We start from the raw sequence: 18,493 nt of genomic DNA, 5'->3' as shown, positions 1-18,493 counted from the left end.
CAATCTTTGACATTTTTTGTTCAGTAATATATACTTGGAAGTGCTTTTCCTGGAACATTTCTCAGCACAGTTGTAACAAGTCCATGATGCACTTGTCAGGGAAGCAAGCATAATTTAGGGATAGTTCACTGAAAACATTGTATAATGTTCATTAGTCCACTGTTGATATGCTCCCCAAAAATTATACATCAGCAGTAAAGTGTTCAACATATAGCTCTGTCACTGACTGTTTTGCATCACAGTTTTTGCTTTTTACTGTAAGTGCTCTATCTTCAAGATTTGATATTTATAATGAAAAAATGATAATTGAAACTGGTGCTGGTTGTTTTGTTTGAACATTCAAATAGGCGATGCAGGTACGTTCCTCACAGGTGAAATATTTGCATTCTTCTGTCTGCCTCATGATTTCATGGGTTTGACCAATGAGACTAAACAAGTCTCAACTTCTACTTTGCTGGTGCTCCTGCCTGGCAACCATCTCCCTCTCCTGTTGTTCCTCTCCCTCCTGGGCTTTCACAGTGCAAGTGACCTGTGGGTCCAGTCACAGTGCCACACATGCAGCATGTGATCTTAGAAGGGTTGGGACAGGGAAGTGGGCATGCCACAGAGAACAGAGTTAGCAGGTGGTGGGAATAAGCTCTCAGGTACGTAAACACGATGTCCTGCGTCATCTTATTGAAGTTGGCAGTGGGAGATTCATACTGAATCCTTAGGTGTCTTCCTGTATGGAACTGTCTTGCTCTGTGGTCTCCAGGGGGAGGCTCATCCAGGAACAGGCATGACCAGTCGGCCCTATAGGCCAGGGAGTTGTGGAGCATGTAGGAAGCGAAGACGGAACACACTCCTCTGCCCACACCTAGAGGAAGAAGTGAAAAATACTGGTTTGACACAATGACAAAACATTACCCTCTTACAATTATATGGTACTTTACTAAACCTTTTTGTTGGAATGGCCTTTAAAAATCAATCAGACATGGTAGTTGTGGTAAAGGGGTAAGCTTTCATGTGCACGTCATGCCCCAGTTCCCACACTGCTCGAAGGTGAGGTGAAAGTACATACCATATACTCTGCTGTTGTAATCTCTGTGCCTTTTGATGAAGTGTGTGGTCCAGTAGAGGGTGACAAAATGCCACTATTGACCATTATCCCATGATTAAATAGGTTCACAATAAAATATCAAAATATTTGAGAATCGGCTGTCGTGACGTAATCTGTGTGAGAATGTTGGGTGTGTTGTGTTTGCATATCTTTTACTCAGAATAGATTATTCCCAGATGTTAGTTTTTTTTCTCACAAGTATGTCATGAATTTTCATAACTCCAAACTGGCAACACTTGTAACGAAGCCAGTTTTACATTCAAAACCTTTCATTGTGCATTCATTTTGTTTGTAGAGATCTTTCACCACACAACCATGGATCCAAAATATGTTTACTGTGAAATATAATCATCATATAAATTAATCATATATCATCATATATATAATGTAAATCTGTTGGTTTAATCACCAAAAAACAACATTTGAGTCATTTTGAAAAACCAGTTAATCCAACAGCAAAACATTTAAGATCCATGTTTTAAAATAGTTATTTCAATGTATTATGCTGCAGTACTGTAAATTACTGTACATTACACTGTTTTCACATTAGGCAATACATTTGCACTACCCATTAACATTGACTGAACATTAACATTGTGTGATCAGAGATGTGATCATTGAAGACATATTTCACAATGTAATCACGTTTTAAAAAGTAAAGAAACAATGTTTAGCTGGTTGATTTGAAAAGTCAAAGTCAAACGATCAATGATATAATAATACTCAGCAAAAATGTTTATCATTAATTTACAATCTTAGAAACTATGAGAATAGAAAGGTTCAGAACTTTGGTGAAACATCACGGCACAGTTGAAAATTAATTGGCAATTAGAAATCAAAACTGGATGGTTTTCAGAGATAGGTGAGAGGGGTTGAGGGTAGCTAAACAAAAAAATATAACTAATGTCAAATATACCATGACCATAAAATGTATTCTGTATGTAAAAGCCTAAGTACTGTTGTCCATTACTTTACTCCAATTAGGGGAGGGGTGATAATAAAGAAGGAATATTTTTTAAATAAAAACAAATGTTTACACCTCAAAATATGTTAATGTGCCAGAAACAACAATGCAATGCACCCACTAGTGGTCAAAAGGATTTTGGCACTCCAAAGATACTGTATGGTACACTATTCTGTGGGGTGAATTACAGTACCATTCGAAATACAGCAATGTTTCCAGAATTAACCAGAATTGACAGCCTGCTGCAGTAAAACATTCCAGAGTTATTTACCTTTTGGTCTGGATTGAAATCATTGCATGCTTCATCCATGGCCTGAAGGAGGGTGGTACACTTCATGGGGATATACTTCTTTCTGTTTTGGACTTTCTGTATTATTTGCATATTGGTATTGTATTGATATTGTATAACTGCACTGTAGGAGCTACAAACAATAGCATTTCACTGCACCTGCTGTAACATCTGCTCATCTGTGTACGTGACCAATACACTTTCATTTGATTTGTTGCATACAGTACATCTCTGATCTTGTCAATATCAGATTTGTATAAAACTTACTGTGAAGTAAAATCACAAGTCATCATCATAGTAGTACATTTGAGTACATAAAATACTTTTTGTTTCTTCTTTCCAGACGTATTGCACATTTCCCTAACAGTTTTGTTTCAATCACATTGGCACATTTTTCAGATGTACAGTATTAAAGTAAAACAACTCTAAGGTGATAACACTTGTAATGCCCCTATCTTATGTTTAGAACTATGAATTGTGCACACATCTTTCACCCCTGAGTCATTCATGTAAAATCAAAGTTTTTCGTGAAATATCAAGACCACATTTTGTTTAGTCACCAATACACCAGATAATGATAGGCTCACCATTTAGTAATTTTAACTACCATTTAATACAATAGCAAAAAATGAAAGATACACATTTCAAATCTGTTCTTTTTAAAGTGCTGAATGGAAAGAATAGTAGGTGGTAAATATCATTTTCAATTCAGTATTTGACACTTAAAAAATAAGTGTCCATTGGCAGGTTGTGAGCAAGTTGGGAAATATGTCAGCCTTACAGTTGAATTGTCCTTATACAGTACATACATAAGACACAATCAGAAGTAGGGGTATTGTAAAGCAGTTGACTACTGTAAAAACTTAGCAAGGTGGTGTCTTCCTTTTATGCCCCATGCAACAGTGTACAAGATCACCTTTTCTATGTGACTTGTCAACTGATACAGTATTGCCTGTCTTCTCTGCTTGAAATTCATCAGCTTACAGTGTATCAATGAAATTCAGATAATGAATTAAATATATTGTTATATACAACCCAGGTATTTCAGCATTGCCTTGTACACTACACTATACTGTTTATTTTAATCGCTATGGTACTATTTTCACAACTATGTGGTGAATTTTCAAAACTCTTAGTACAGAACTCCAAACTGTTAACACTTGTAACGCAGACAGTTTTACATTCAAAACCTTTCATTGTGCATCCATTTTGTTTGTAGACATCTTTCACCACACAATCATTGATCCAACATATGTGTTTACTGTAAACTATAATGAGTACATTGGTTTAATCGCCAAAACATCCTGCTGCTTTGAATCGTTCCATTTCATGTAATTACAGCCATTCAGCAGCCCTGTGCACAACACCTTAGCAAAACCCAAGCTTACTTTATGGCAATAGAGCTCCCTCTCACCTCTAGTGACTGGTTTTGAAGATATTTCCCGACGTCTTCAGGACTTGGACACATGTCCAATTTCGGCGTCAGTCTTGAACGATCTCCTTGTTCTGAAGAAAGCCTGTATGTATTTTCAAACACTAGAAAAGTAAGTCATCTTGATTTAGCTGTTTTCTTTATTTTATTTGACCTTTATTTAACAAGGCAAGTCAGTTAAGAAAAAATTCTTATTTTCAATGACGGCCTAGGAACAGTGGGTTAACTGCCTGTTCAGGGGCAGAACGACAGATTTGTACCTTGTCAGCTCGGGTGTTTGAACTTGCAACCTTCCGGTTACTAGTCCAACTCTCTAACCACTGGGCTACCCTGCCGCCCTGCATGAGAGCATTTCTAAATTAAGTCACTAATCATTCTGAATTTGATACAGAGAAGTAGAGGCTACATCTGACAAGCTCTCCATTTTGTCCTTAACTGAAATGGAAGCTGTAGCTTGGCCTGATTGGATTTCATTTGGTGTCTGTTTTTGTGTGGCCTTCTGTGTGTGTGTGTGTGTGTGTGTGTGTGTGTGTGTGTGTGTGTGTGTGTTTGTGTGTTTTGTTTATGTATCCTTCTCTGTGTGTGTGTGTGGGGGGGGGGGGCTATGGAGGGGGGCTATGGACTGGCTATTCCCCGGTCATTCCCCAGTGTTTCTGGCTGAGGAGCTGTAGTGTGGTCAAAGCAGACTGAGTCAGAGTTTGTTGTGGCAGGCAGACAGGCAGTTCTAAAGGGCTAGTCTGTGTGCTATGGATTTCATGGAGGTGTTTTTTGTCTCTCTTGGCACTGCAGTTATGGTCTTTTATGGAGTGAAAATGGTCCACTTTGCTAAGATGTTTCATCCCAGAGTTTGGTTCCCGCAGCCAGAGTCCTTCTTTACATCTATGGGAGAGTGGGCAGGTGAGCTCTGAGTGTGTGTTTAAGCGTGTGTGTTGACATGTTTAACTATACTTGTGGGGACTGTGTGTGTGTGTGTTCACTGAATATTGCCATTGGAGGCAAAAATAAGTTATTTTATAAGTAAGTAATTGGGAAGAATCATCTGTAATTAATGTCTCATGAAGTGGTTAAACATTTATATGAAAATGTTATACTTGAATGCCTTTCCCTGTAACACCTTGTGGCATCAAACCTCTGACAAGCTGGCTCTAAGGTATTGCACTGGATGTAAAGAAGTGTGGCAACTTGTGATCACAGTGTGATCTCACTGTGCAAATTATACTGAAGGACAACGAGTTCCATCTGGACCCAGATTAAACCCATTCATTTTTTCCCCAGAGCTTTAAATGTCTGGGTGCCTGGGGAACACTCTGTAAGGTCATTCACAGCCCAGTGGTTCAGTTAGGAGATTTTAAAGGGGCAATCAGCAGTTGCTGTATCAATTTTGGGCTTATATTAATAATTAATAATATGCACCCATTGATTCTTGAAGAATACAACTTCTAAATGCCTCATGAGTTTAGTTCAACGGTCAAACCCCATCAGAACCTAAAATATACACTTTTTATAATCCAACGTTTGTAAACAAAGTAAATGTAAACAAACACTATATAGCCTCAAAACATGGTTAAAACTCAAATGTTGATATCATAGATGGTCAGTCCTTGCATCCATAGCTCAGTCTATGAATTTGAGAGTGGTGACATTTCTTCAGCTGTAAGGTGTAAGGTTTCTTCACTGTTTTATTTGGCGCATGTGACTAATACAATTTGATTTGATTTGATTTTGATTTGTTCCATCAGCTTTTTACTGAAACAGGGGTGGGGATTACACTTTGTTATTGTTTCTACTGCTGATTGTCCCTTTAAAGAATAGAGGGGAGTTTAGGTGAGTGAATTAAAGTTGTTTTAAACACAACTATCAATGTCATGCCATAACTATCAATGTCGTGCCATAACTGTCAATGTCATGACACAGCTATCAATGCCATTTTAATGTCACATTGATGTCATGTTGACACATTGTATTATCTGCTGGGGTGACATGTTATCTGACACGGTCATCTGGTAATATTATTGGACTGGCTGACATCATTGATAGTCCATGAAAAGTGACTTGCGAAAGTCTTCACCCCCTTGGAATTTTTCCTATTTTGTTGCCTTACAAACTGGAATTAAAACAGATTTTTGGGGGGTTTGTAGAATTTGATTTACACAACATGCCTACCACTTTGAAGATGCAAAATACTTTTTATTGTGAAACAAACAAGAAATAACACCAAAAAACAAAACTTGAGTGTGCATAACTATTCATCCCCCCAAAGTCAATACTTTGTAGAACCATGTTTTGCAGCAATTACAGCTGCAAGTCTCTTGGGGTATGTCTCCTTAAGCTTGGCACATCTAGCCGCTAGGATTTTTGCCCATTCTTCAAGGCAAAACTGCTCCAGCTCCTTCAAGTTGAATGGAATCCGCTGGTGTACAGCAATCTTACCACAGATTCTCAATTGGATTGAGATGCCGATGGCAGCATGATCCTGCCACCACCATGCTTCACTGTGGGGATGGTGTTCTCGTGGTGATGAGAGGGGTTGGTTTTGCACCAGACATAGAGTTTTCGTTGATGGCCAAAAATATAAATTTTAGTCTCATCTGACCAGAATACCTTCTTACATATGTTTGGGGGAGTCTCCCACATGCCTTTTGGCTTTTTTTTCTCTTTAAGCAATTGCTTTTTTCTTGCCACTCTTCCGTAGAGCCCAGCTCTGTGGAGTGTACGGCTTAAAGTGGTCCTATGGACAGAAACACCAATCTCCGCTGTGGGGCTTTGCATCTCCTTCAGGGTTATCTTTGGTCTCTTTGTTGCCTCTCTTTGCCTGGTCCGTGAGTTGTGTTGGGCGGCCCTCTCTTGGCAGGTTTGTTATGGTGCCATATTCTTTCATTTTTTAAATAATGTATTTAATGGTGCTCCGTGGGATGTTAAAAATTTTGGATATATTTTTTTATAACCCAACCCTGATCTGTACTTCTCCACAACATCCTTGACCTGTTTGGAGAGCTCCTTGGTCTTCATTATGTCAATTGTTTGGTGGTGCCCCTTGCTTAGTGGCGTTGCAGACTCTGGGGCCTTTCAGAACAGGTATATATATATATATATATATATATATATATATATATATATATATATATATATACTGAGGTCATCTGCCAGATCCTGTGATCCTGTGATACTTAAATAAAGTCCACCTGTGTGCAATCTAACTAATTATGTGACTTCTGGTTGGTTGCACTCGATCTTATGTAGGGGTTTCATAGCAAAGGGGGGAATACATATTCACTTACCACTTTTCCATTTTTTTAGACTTACGTGCCTTCAGAATGTTTTCACACCCTTTCACTTTTTCAACATTTTGTTATGTTACAAAGTGGGATTAAAATTGATTTAATTGAATTGTACAATCTACACAAACTACTCTGTAATGTCAAAGTGGAAGAAAAATTCTAACATTTGTAAAAATAAATATGAAAAATAAAACACTATCTTGATGTTCAACCCTGTGAGTCAGTACATGTTAGAATAACATTTGGCAGAAATTACAGCTGTAAGTTTTTCTGAGTAAATCTCTAAGAGTTTTGCACACCTGGATTGTACAATATTTAACGTTATTATTTTTTAGATTCTTCATGCTCTGTCAGGTTGGTTGTTGATCATTGCTAGACAGCCATTTTCAAGTCTTACCATATATTTCAAGCGAACAGTGGTACTTAGTGATGTGTTGTGTTGGATTTTCCCCAAACATAACACTTCATTTTAAAGTTAATTTCTTTGCCACATGTTTTGCAGTATTACTTTAGTGCATATTTTTAAATATGTATATTCTGTACAGGCTTCCTTCTTTTCACTCTGTCAATTAGGTTTGTATTGTGGAATAATTGTGCACTCTCCTCAAACAATAGCATGGTAATCATTCACTGTAATAGCTACTGTAAATTGGACAGTGAAGTTAAATTAACAATAATTTAAGCGTTCTGCCCATATCTGACACAGTTGAAGTCAGACATTTACATACACATAGGTTGGAGTCATTAAAACAATTTTTTTAACCACTCCATACATTTCTTTAACAAACTATAGTTTTGGCAAGTTAGTTAGGACATCTACTTTGTCCATGACACAAGTCATTCTTCCAACAATTGTTTACAGACAGATTATTTTTCATATAACTCACTGTATCACAATTCCAGTGGGTCAGAAGTTTACATACACTAAGTTGACTGTCCCTTTAAACAGCTTGGAAAATTCCAGAAAATTATGTCATGGCTTTCGAAGCTTCTGATAGGCTAGTTGACATCATTTGAGTCAATTGGAGGTGTACCTGTGGATGTATCTCAAGGCCTACATTCATACTCAGTGCCTATTTGCTTGACATCATGGGAAAATCCAAAGAAATCAGCCAAGACCTCAGAATTTTTTTTGTAGACCTCCACAAGTCTGGTTCATCCTTGGGAACAATTTCCAAATACCTGAAGGTACCATGTTCATCTGTACAAACAATAGTACGCAAGTATAAACACCATGGGACCACGCAGCCGTCATACCACTCAGGAAGGAGACTCGTTCTGTCTCCTAGAGATGAACGTACTTTGCTGTTGTTCTGGGATTGATTTACACGTTTCGCTCCAAAGGACCTTGTGAAGATGCTGGAGGAAACAGGTACAAAAGTATCTATATCCACAGTAAAATGAGAAAGTCGGAGGCTTGAAAGCCAACGAACACCATCCCAACCATGAAGCACGGGGGTGACAGTATCATGTTGTGGGGGTGCTTTGCTGCAGGAGGGTCTGGTGCACTTCACAAAATAGATGGCTTCATGAGGGAGGAAAATGATGTGGATATTATGAAGCAACATCTCAAGACATCACTCAGGAAGCTTGGTCGCAAATGGGTCTTCCAAATGGACAATGACCCCAAGCATACTTCCAAAGTTGTGGCAAAATGGCTTAAGGACAACAAAGTCAATGTATTGGAGTGGCCATCACAAAGCCCTGATCTCATCCTATAGAAGAACTGAAAATCGGGGGCGAACAAGGAGGCCTACAAACCTGACTCAGTTACACCAGCTCTGTCAGGAGGAATGGGCCAAATTTCACCCAACTTATTGTGGGAAGCTTGTGGGAGGCTACCCAAAGCGTTTGGCCCAAGTTAAACAATTTAAAGGAAATACTACCAAATACTAATTGAGTGTATGTAAACTTCTGACCAACTGGGAATGTGATGAAAGAAATAAAAGCTGAAAGAAATAATGCTCTCTACTATTATTCTGACATTTCACATTCTTAAAATAAAGTGGTGATCCTAACTGACCTAAAACAGGGAATTTTTCTAGGATTAAATGTCAGGAATTGTGAAAATCTGAGTTTAAATGTATTTGGCTAAGGTGTATGTAAACTTCCAACTTCAGCTGTAGTTGAGATCATTTTTAAAATGATGTTAAACACCAAATCATGTTAAACACTTTTGCACACAGAGTGAGTCAACGAAACGTATTATGTGACTTGTTAAGCAAATTTTTACTACTGAATTTATTTAAGCATTTATTTAAGCCATAACAAAATGGTTGTATACTTATTGATTCAAGACATTTCAGTTTTTCATTTTGGATGGATTTTGAAAACATAATTTCACTTTGACATCAAGGCTATTGTGTGTAAACCAGTGATCTAAATTTAATCCATCAAAAATCAGGCTGTAACACAACAAAATGTGGAAAGGATGTGAATACTTTCTGAAGGCAGTTTATATAGTCAGACTTATATAGTCAGAAAGTCTCTGAGTGAGTTTCCTAAAAGATCACATCCTGACCTAATATTATACCACACGGTATGGGACATTGAGTGCTACGCAATCAAAATACATACACGCCCACACACCAACTGAAACACACAGGGACACACACAACTAGTCCTGTGGTCCTGAGGGAGCAGTCAACTGGTGTTACTGGGTCCTCTTCTCCTCTGAGTGTGTTCTGCCTCCCACAGTGCTATAAACTGTGGTGTTCTCTTTCCACATAAAGGAGTAACAATACGCAGCCTGACCACCTCCCTTTTCCCAAGCTCTGCTTCTATTCCATTCCAATCCAGCACAGGGGGGAAAAAGCAATTAGAACAGTATGTTCTGGAGCGTATTATCCTCTTCCTTCCCCTTAACCTGGAGGAGTCTCTCAAGCTCATTTGAAATCAAATGAACATATGTTTGTTTCTCTTTCTCTGTTTCTTTTCACTATCAAGCGTTTTTGAGTGTTCGTGACATGTTTGGTTAGAGTGTGTGAGTATGTGTGTGTTTGTGTAGCCTTCAGTCTGTGTCTGTGTGTATGTGTGTGTTTGTGTTGCCTTCGGTATTTGTCTGTTTGTGTAGCCTTCAGTATTTGTCTGTGTGTGTGTGCTTGTGTAGCCTTCAGTGTGTGTCTTTGTGTTGTGTGTGTTTGTGTAGCCTTCAGTGTCCCATACCGTGTTGTTTCTAATTCTTCCTCTGTGGGAAGTTTTTGGTGCGTCAAGATGTGCTTTGCGTCTGTTCTTGCTTCATCTCTCTGCCCTGAAGCAATGCAGGAGAAGACAAGAGGAGGAAAACAGACAGTCTGGACATTGTACATTCAGAGGCGACTGGATATACTTCCGCTAGCTACTGAGGGAGAAAGACACGCAGGCTAGCTTGGACAGTCCTAAGACCACTCAGTTCTGTTAAGATACTGCTGTTATTTTAAGGTCAATAAACAATGCAGCCTTAACACCCCTCCCTTCCCCTCAGAGTGGAACATACCAGGGCTTCTGTGGTAGAGTTTGATTCGAAGGTTCTCGAAGGCTGGAGTTGTTGTTCTGAACTTTTATGTTCACTATCACTGTATGTGTGTGTTTGTGTTCCCAAGCATATACAATTAGTGAATTGCATTAGTCAAAGACAAACAACAATATTCTTCTGGCCTGTTGGTTTACCGAGGCATGGTGAATACGAACATTTTTTGTTTTTGTTCGCTCTTCAAGCCAGGCACTGCCTCATGGTCAGAAAGTATGGATGAGTTTGTTACTGGGACCACAGAGAAATAAACACCGGACTGCAAATACCGCAGCAATATTGAAAACACTCCAAATAATTATGCAATTTATGAAAGTAATGTATCTCTTTTGCTAGCATGACACTGCTAGCATGACACTGTATAACAATTAATAGTCCAAATCTGAAATTGTAGTGTTTTGCTTAGTTGCCCAATACAATTAACCCTGAATTCTGTATCCATGGACGCAAACCAGACATTCATTCTAAATGTTCCATTGCCATACTGGCTGACAATGTTCTTATCCCTTGCTTGCTTGATAGCCAACTATGACTAACTTACAGTCACGTCAAACAGTGCAGCCAGAATAATAGTTTAAGCTGTTTTCTAGTGACATTGTTTTGGATACATCCATAACAATGAGCAAATGATGCACGATTTCGCCTGTGCTCTCTCATTAGGACACTGTTGTTCAGAGGAACTAGCCAACAACACAGCTAACACAATAACCTCAAACTGCAGCTGGAAAGACTGCAAACTAGCTACACTTTGCTTCGTTTGACCTTTTTTCAATTGACATTTCTTTGTAAATATCCAGAAAAATGATGCCAGCTGATTCATGATTTCGACAGGCTGAGAAACTCTGCCTGTCTCTCTCTCGTCCCGACCCCTCACCCCTACACGTTCACCTGTTTGTCTCGTCCCGACCCCGACACGTTCATTACTATGGGACAGCTGGAGATCCAATTTAAATATTGAAACAATGTTTTATTAAGTGTCAGAGAGACAGAAAGCAAGGTTTGTACAAATCTCCGCTGTTGAAAACTAAATGTTAGTCTAAAAGAAATGTGAGATAATGTCTAGATGTTTTTTATAGTGGAGATCAAGTTTATAAGGTGCCTGGCTGGGCTGATGAGACAGTGGATTGTGCAGTCAGATGTAACAGAGTAAATAGGCATTTAACATTGTAGATTTAGCCGGTGGTAACTTGTGGAATAGACTCCAGCTGGAATGCAGTTTTAACCAATCAGCATTCAGGATTAGACCCACCCATTGTATAATGTCAGTGTATAAAACACACAGACAGTTCAAGAATGAGTACATACTGCATGTGTGTGCGTGAACAGAAATCAGACTCATCAGGACAAAGGTCAAATTAAACACACAGAGACTGATCTCCTGTTGGTTCTCTGTCCTTGCGGTCCTTTTATCAGAACTGAGGAACACGCTGTATGTATATGAGTACACTGTGTCAGGACAAGATAGCACATGCAAACAAACACAGAAGAAAATTCCTATTTTTATTGTCTGCAGGAGAGGAGAGGGAAGAGGAAAGGGAAGTTCTAAGTGGAGCAGTACACCCATGCTGTGGTGAATGAAGCCTGTAGTGGTGGGAAATGTTACTGCCTGGTTACTTCTATCAGCTATGTGGAAAGAGATTTCCAGTGACATCCTATCCCACCTTCCTCTGTTGCAGTGGTCACTGGTGGGTCAGATGGAATAGGGAGGGCATATGCCTTTGAAGTAAGTTCCCATTGTTGTTTCTGAATATCCCTGTGACATCCCACCTGTCCATCACTATTTCCTACGGTTTAATGCTACCTGTCTGTCCATCACTAACTCCTGTGGTTCAACCCTGTCTGTCCATCACTTGACTCTTGGTTTCTCAAATGATTGTTCAGTGTGTCAAATCGGAGGGTCTGTTGTCCGGACCTCTGGCATTCTCTATGGGGGTGCCACAGGGTTCAATTCTTGGACCGACTCTCTTCTCTGTATACATCAATGATGTCGCTCTTGCTGCTGGTGAGTCTCTGATCCACCTCTACGCAGACGACACCATTCTGTATACTTCTGGCCCTTCTTTGGACACTGTGTTAACAACCCTCCAGGCAAGCTTCAATGCCATACAACTCTCCTTCCATGGCCTCCAATTGCTCTTAAATACAAGTAAAACTAAATGCATGCTCTTCAACCGATCGCTGCCTGCACGTGCCCGCCTGTCCAACATCACTACTCTGGACGGCTCTGACTTAGAATACGTGGACAACTACAAATACCTAGGTGTCTGGTTAGACTGTAAACTCCCCTTCCAGACCCACATCAAACATCTCCAATCCAAAGTTAAATCTAGAATTGGCTTCCTATTTCGTACAAAGCATCCTTCACTCATGCTGCCAAACATACCCTTGTAAAACTGACCATCCTACCAATCCTCGACTTCGGCGATGTCATTTACAAAATAGCCTCCAATACCCTACTCAACAAATTGGATGCAGTCTATCACAGTGCCATCCGTTTTGTCACCAAAGCCCCATATACTACCCACCATTGCGACCTGTGCGCTCTCGTTGGCTGGCCCTCGCTTCATACTCGTCGCCAAACCCACTGGCTCCAGGCCATCTACAAGACCCTGCTAGGTAAAGTCCCCCCTTATCTCAGCTCACTGGTCACCATAGCATCACCCACCTGTAGCACGCGCTCCAGCAGGTATATCTCTCTGGTCACCCCCAAAACCAATTCTTCCTTTGGCCGCCTCTCCTTCCAGTTCTCTGCTGCCAATGACTGTAACGAACTACAAAAATCTCTGAAACTGGAAACACTTATCTCCCTCACTAGCTTTAAGCACCAGCTGTCAGAGCAGCTCACAGATTACTGCACCTGTACATAGCCTATCTATAATTTAGCCCAAACAACTACCTCTTTCCCTACTGTATTTATTTTATTTTATTTATTTTGCACCCCATTATTTTATTTCTTCTTTGCGCATTCTTCCACTGCAAATCTACCATTCCAGTGTTTTACTTGCTACATTGTATTTACTTTGCCACCATGGCCTTTTTTTTGCCTCCCTTATCTCACCTCATTTGCTCACATTGTATATAGACTTGTTTCTATTGTTTCTACTGTTTGTTTTACTCCATGTGTAACTCTGTGTCGTTGTATGTGTCGAACTGCTTTGCTTTATCTGGCCAGGTCGCAATTGTAAATGAGAACTTGTTCTCAAGTTGCCTACCTGGTTAAATACAGGTGAAATAAATAAATACTTTAAAAAAACTCCTGTGGTTCAACCCTACCTGTCTGTCCATCACTAACTCCTGTGGTTCAACCCTACCTGTCTGTCCATCACTAACTCCTGTGGTTCAACCCTACCTGTCTGTCCATCACTAACTCCTGTGGTTCAACCCTACCTGTCTGTTCATCACTAACTCCTGTGGTTCAACCCTACCTGTCTGTCCATCACTAACTCCTGTGGTTCAACCCTACCTGTCTGTCCATCACTAACTCCTGTGGTTCAACCCTACCTGTCTGTCCATCACTAACTCCTGTGGTTCAACCCTACCTGTCTGTCCATCACTAACTCCTGTGGTTCAACACTACCTGTCTGTTCATCACTAACTCCTGTGGTTCAACCCTACCTGTCTGTCCATCACTAACTCCTGTGGTTCAACCCTACCTGTCTGTCCATCACTAACTCCTGTGGTTCAACCCTACCTGTCTGTCCATCACTAACTCCTGTGGTTCAACACTACCTGTCTGTCCATCACTAACTCCTGTGGTTCAACCCTACCTGTCTGTCCATCACTAACTCCTATGGTTCAACCCTACCTGTCTGTCCATCACTAACTCCTGTGGTTCAACCCTACCTGTCTGTCCATCACTAACTCCTGTGGTTCAACCCTACCTGTCTGTCCATCACTAACTCCTGTGGTTCAACCCTACCTGTCTGTCCATCACTAACTCCTGTGGTTCAACCCTACCTGTCTGTCCATCACTAACTCCTGTGGTTCAACTCTACCTGTCTGTCCATCACTAACTCCTGTGGTTCAACCCTACCTGTCTGTTCATCACTAACTCCTGTGGTTCAACCCTACCTGTCTGTCCATCACTAACTCCTGTGGTTCAACCCTACCTGTCTGTCCATCACTAACTCCTGTGGTTCAACCCTACCTGTCTGTCCATCACTAACTCCTGTGGTTCAACCCTACCTGTCTGTCCATCACTAACTCCTGTGGTTCAACCCTACCTGTCTGTCCATCACTAAATCCTGTGGTTCAACACTACCTGTCTGTCCATCACTAACTCCTGTGGTTCAATTCTACCGGTCTGTCCATCACTAACTCCTGTGGTTCAACACTACCTGTCTGTCCATCACTAACTCCTGTGGTTCAACCCTACCTGTCTGTCCATCACTAACTCCTGTGGTTCAATTCTACCGGTCTGTCCATCACTAACTCCTGTGGTTCAACACTACCTGTCTGTCCATCACTAATTCCTGTGGTTCAACACTACCTGTCTGTCCATCACTAACTCCTGTGGTTCAACCCTACCTGTCTGTCCATCACTAACTCCTGTGGGTCAACACTACCTGTCTGTCCATCACTAACTCCTGTGGTTCAATCCCACCTGTCTATTTATCACTAACTCCTGTGGTTCCATCCCACTTGTGCAGCTGGCAGGACGTGGGCTGAACGTGGTGATCCTGAGCAGAACCAAGGACAAACTGGATCGGGTGGCACTGGAGATAGGTGGGAGGAACTAACATCCTTCTTCTTCTGGGATGAGCAACATTGTCAGTGGGGACTGTTTAGATGTTAGGTCAATGGGATCAATGATGTATCTATTGATCTTCATTCCGTGACATTGCTCTTTCACAGAAGAAACCACGGGTCAGAAAGTAAAAGTGATCGTAGCCGACTTCACTGAGGATGACATGTACGAGTGCATTAAGGAGAAGCTGAAAGGCTTAAATATTGGTGTATTAGGTACGTGGTTTTCAGATTTTTGTAAGTGCAGTATGTCGTGTCATTCAGTCGTATTTATTGGAAATGTTCAAAATGAGTTTATAAACTGGGTGGTTTGAGCTCTGAATGATGATTGGCTGAAAGTCATGGTATATCAGACTATATTCCACGGCTATGACCACAAATATCTATATTTTGAAGGTTCTAATTACGTTGGTAACCAGTTTTTAATAGCAATAAGGCACAATAAGGGTTTGTGGTATATGGCCAACATACCACAGCTAACGTCTGTATCCAGGTATTCCGTGTTACGTTGTGCGTTCAGAACAGCCCTAAGCCTTGGTACATTGGCCATATACCACACCTCCTTGGGACTTATTGCTTAAGTATAGTATTATAAATAAGACAAGGAGAAATAATGATCTCCAAAAATGGTCTACCTAATGTCAATGAAAGTTAACATTTTATCCAATCCACACAGTGAATAACGTGGGGATTCTACCCAGTCATATTCCCTGCAAGTTCCTGCAGACTAAATACCTGGAACAGGTGAGAGGAGTCAGACACTATTGGTTATCTATTAGCCTGTCCTCGTACCTCACATGTCCTCTCACCTACATTGATGTTACCTGGTGGGAGACAGAAGAAAAGGAAAGGGAAACACACTTCACTATTGTATTTTTTTTTTCCTTCCAGAAAATTACTAAAGTGATCAACTGCAATGTGAAAGCCTTGGTCAAGGTGGGTAGACTTACTGCTATTGAATTGCATCAGGTGTTTATGCTTAAAAAGGTATACCTCAGGATGTTGGCAATGACGCCCTTTATCTACTTCCCCAGAGTCAGATGAACTCTTGGATACCATTTTTATGTCTCTGTGGCCTGTATGAGGGAAGTTATAGGTTGTTTCGCGGGCCAATGATAAGTAGCGTTAGCGCAATGAGTGGAAGTCTATGGGTATCGCTTTAGGTGTCTTCTTGTTTTTAACGGACTTGTCTTATACTTTATCCCACAGATGTGCCAAATAGTCCTGCCAGGGATGGAGATGAGGTGTTTTTGGAGAGAGGTTTTCCTCAATATAATATTGAGACTTCACACTGTCAATTAATCAAAAGTCCAGTTTACTGTTGATTGCTTGATGAACATATGTTGATGAACGTTAGGAGTAGAGCTTGAGTAGTCCTGACCAGAGCCATGTATTTGGATGTATATTCTCTTATGCCCTTACAGAGGGAAGGGGATGATCGTGAACATCTCCTCTGGTGTGGCCAGTGTTCCTTCCCCCATATACACCATGTACTGCGCATCAAAGGCTAGTACAGATCTGCTCTGTCTTTCACTTTGAAATCACTTCTCTTAGCTTAATTTAAGTACAGGATGATCAGTAAGTTGTTGAAAAATTATTCTGGAATTAGTGTAACAAATAATTGTTAGTGATAGTGATTTTGTTAGTGATAGTGATTTCAATGTTTCTATGTGTCGGTCTTTGTCCAGGTGTTTGTGGAGAGGTTCTCTCAAGGTCTGCAGGCTGAATATAAAGCTAAAGGAGTCATGATACAGGTGCAGTGATACATCTAAGCATCAGTGTGCATGGATCTATTTTACATTCATACGAAAGGGTGCTCAAATGATCCGTATGTGCACTGACTGTGTACTGGGGATCTATTTTTATTTTTTACCTTTTTTTTACTAGGCAAGTCAGTTAAGAACAAATTCTTATTTTCAATGACGGCCTAGGAACAATGGGTTAACTGCCTGTTCAGGGGCAGAACGACAGATTTGTACCTTGTCAGCTCAGGGGTTTGAACTTGCAACCTTCCAGTTACTAGTCCAACGCTCTAACCACTAGGCTACCCTGCCGCCCCAAATATCTGCTATCAGAGCTGGGGTGAATTCTATATAAATTCAGTCAGTTTAGCTGGTGAATTGAAATTCTAGCTTAATCAATCATTTAAAAAAGTACTCAAGGGAAATAAATGCCACTTTTCAATTGGAAGTTGAATTCACTTCCACACTTGACTGATTTGAAATGGAACTGAGCTCTGACTTCGTCTGCTCTATTTGTCTGATTTACTCTATTTATCTTTCCTGTATCTCTGTGTCACAGGCAGTGGCTCCATTTGGCGTGTCCACCCCCATGACAGGCTACCAGAAGCCCAACATGGTGACCCTGACAGCAGAGGACTTTGTCAGGTCGTCCCTGGAGTACCTCCTAGCCGGGGACAAGACCTACGGCAGCATTTGTCACACAGTACTGGTAAAACACATGAGAACATGTACAGATTTGGAAAGGAGAAGTATTTACAGTGTATAGTCAGAGCCATCACTGAAACCATGCCACTTGCCTCTCTCCCTCCTACAGGGTTGGATGGTAAAGACTGTTCCCAAGCAGATCCTCCATAGTGAGAGCATGCAGGACAGTCTACTGGAATATGTGAAGAAAAGACTGGGGAAATAGGTGATAGATCACATACACTATTTTGTCATCATATACTGTGCTTTCAGAAGGTATTCACACCCCTTGACTTTTTCCACATTTTGTTGTGTTACGGCCCGAAATTGATTAAATTGAGATTGTGTAAATGGCCCATAATGTTTTAGACATTTTTACAAATGAATACAAATTGAATGCTGGCATTTCTTGAGTCAATAGGTATTCAACCCCTTTGTTATGGCAAGCCTAAATAAGTTCAGGAGTAAAAATGTCCTTAACAAGTCACATAAGTTGCATGGACTCACTCTGTGCTCAATAATAGTGTTTAACATGATTTTTGAATAACTACCGCATCTCTGTACCCCACACATACAATTGTCTGTAAGGTTCAGTTGAGCAGTGAATTTCAAAACACAGATTCAACCACAAAGACCAGGGAGGCTTTCCAATGCCTCGCAAAGAAGGGCACCTATGGTCGATGGGTAAAAATAAAAAAGCAGATATTGAATATCCTTTGAGCATGCTGTGGTTATTAATTACACTTTGTCA

The 18,493-nt window shown here is 40.5% G+C and overlaps 1 protein-coding gene and 1 long non-coding RNA gene across 2 annotated transcripts; one reads left to right on the top strand and one right to left on the bottom strand.

The window, feature by feature from the left end:
* Positions 1 to 235: 235 nt before the first annotated feature.
* Positions 236 to 3,968, bottom strand: LOC116374815 (uncharacterized). The gene is made up of 2 exons (XR_004210748.1): positions 3,767 to 3,968; positions 236 to 856 (listed from the first exon to the last, which is right to left on the bottom strand). It is a non-coding gene; the product is annotated as an uncharacterized LOC116374815 (long non-coding RNA).
* Positions 3,969 to 4,432: 464 nt separating this feature from the next.
* Positions 4,433 to 18,096, top strand: LOC109895148 (testosterone 17-beta-dehydrogenase 3-like). Its single transcript, XM_020488808.2, has 11 exons — positions 4,433 to 4,681; positions 12,247 to 12,293; positions 15,220 to 15,295; positions 15,425 to 15,532; positions 15,993 to 16,060; positions 16,208 to 16,252; positions 16,526 to 16,560; positions 16,741 to 16,822; positions 17,005 to 17,070; positions 17,618 to 17,767; positions 17,873 to 18,096. The coding sequence occupies exons 1-11, from the start codon at positions 4,531 to 4,533 to the stop codon at positions 17,966 to 17,968; spliced, it is 924 nt and encodes a 307-aa protein (XP_020344397.1). The 5' UTR covers positions 4,433 to 4,530; the 3' UTR covers positions 17,969 to 18,096.
* The last annotated feature ends 397 nt before the right edge of the window (positions 18,097 to 18,493 follow it).

This window comes from Oncorhynchus kisutch, linkage group LG8 (assembly GCF_002021735.2).
Source record: "Oncorhynchus kisutch isolate 150728-3 linkage group LG8, Okis_V2, whole genome shotgun sequence".
Lineage (NCBI taxonomy): Eukaryota > Metazoa > Chordata > Actinopteri > Salmoniformes > Salmonidae > Oncorhynchus > Oncorhynchus kisutch.
This window is presented reverse-complemented; position numbering and strand designations above follow the sequence as displayed.

Coding starts and splice junctions, on each gene's coding strand:
- LOC109895148 (XM_020488808.2), top strand. CDS start 4,531: ATGGATTTCATGGAGGTGTTTTTTGTCTCTCTTGGCACTGCAGTTATG. Junction 12,294..15,219: donor GGAGGGCATATGCCTTTGAA/GTAAGTTCCCAT, acceptor CCACTTGTGCAG/CTGGCAGGACGTGGGCTGAA. Junction 17,768..17,872: donor GCATTTGTCACACAGTACTG/GTAAAACACATG, acceptor TCCCTCCTACAG/GGTTGGATGGTAAAGACTGT.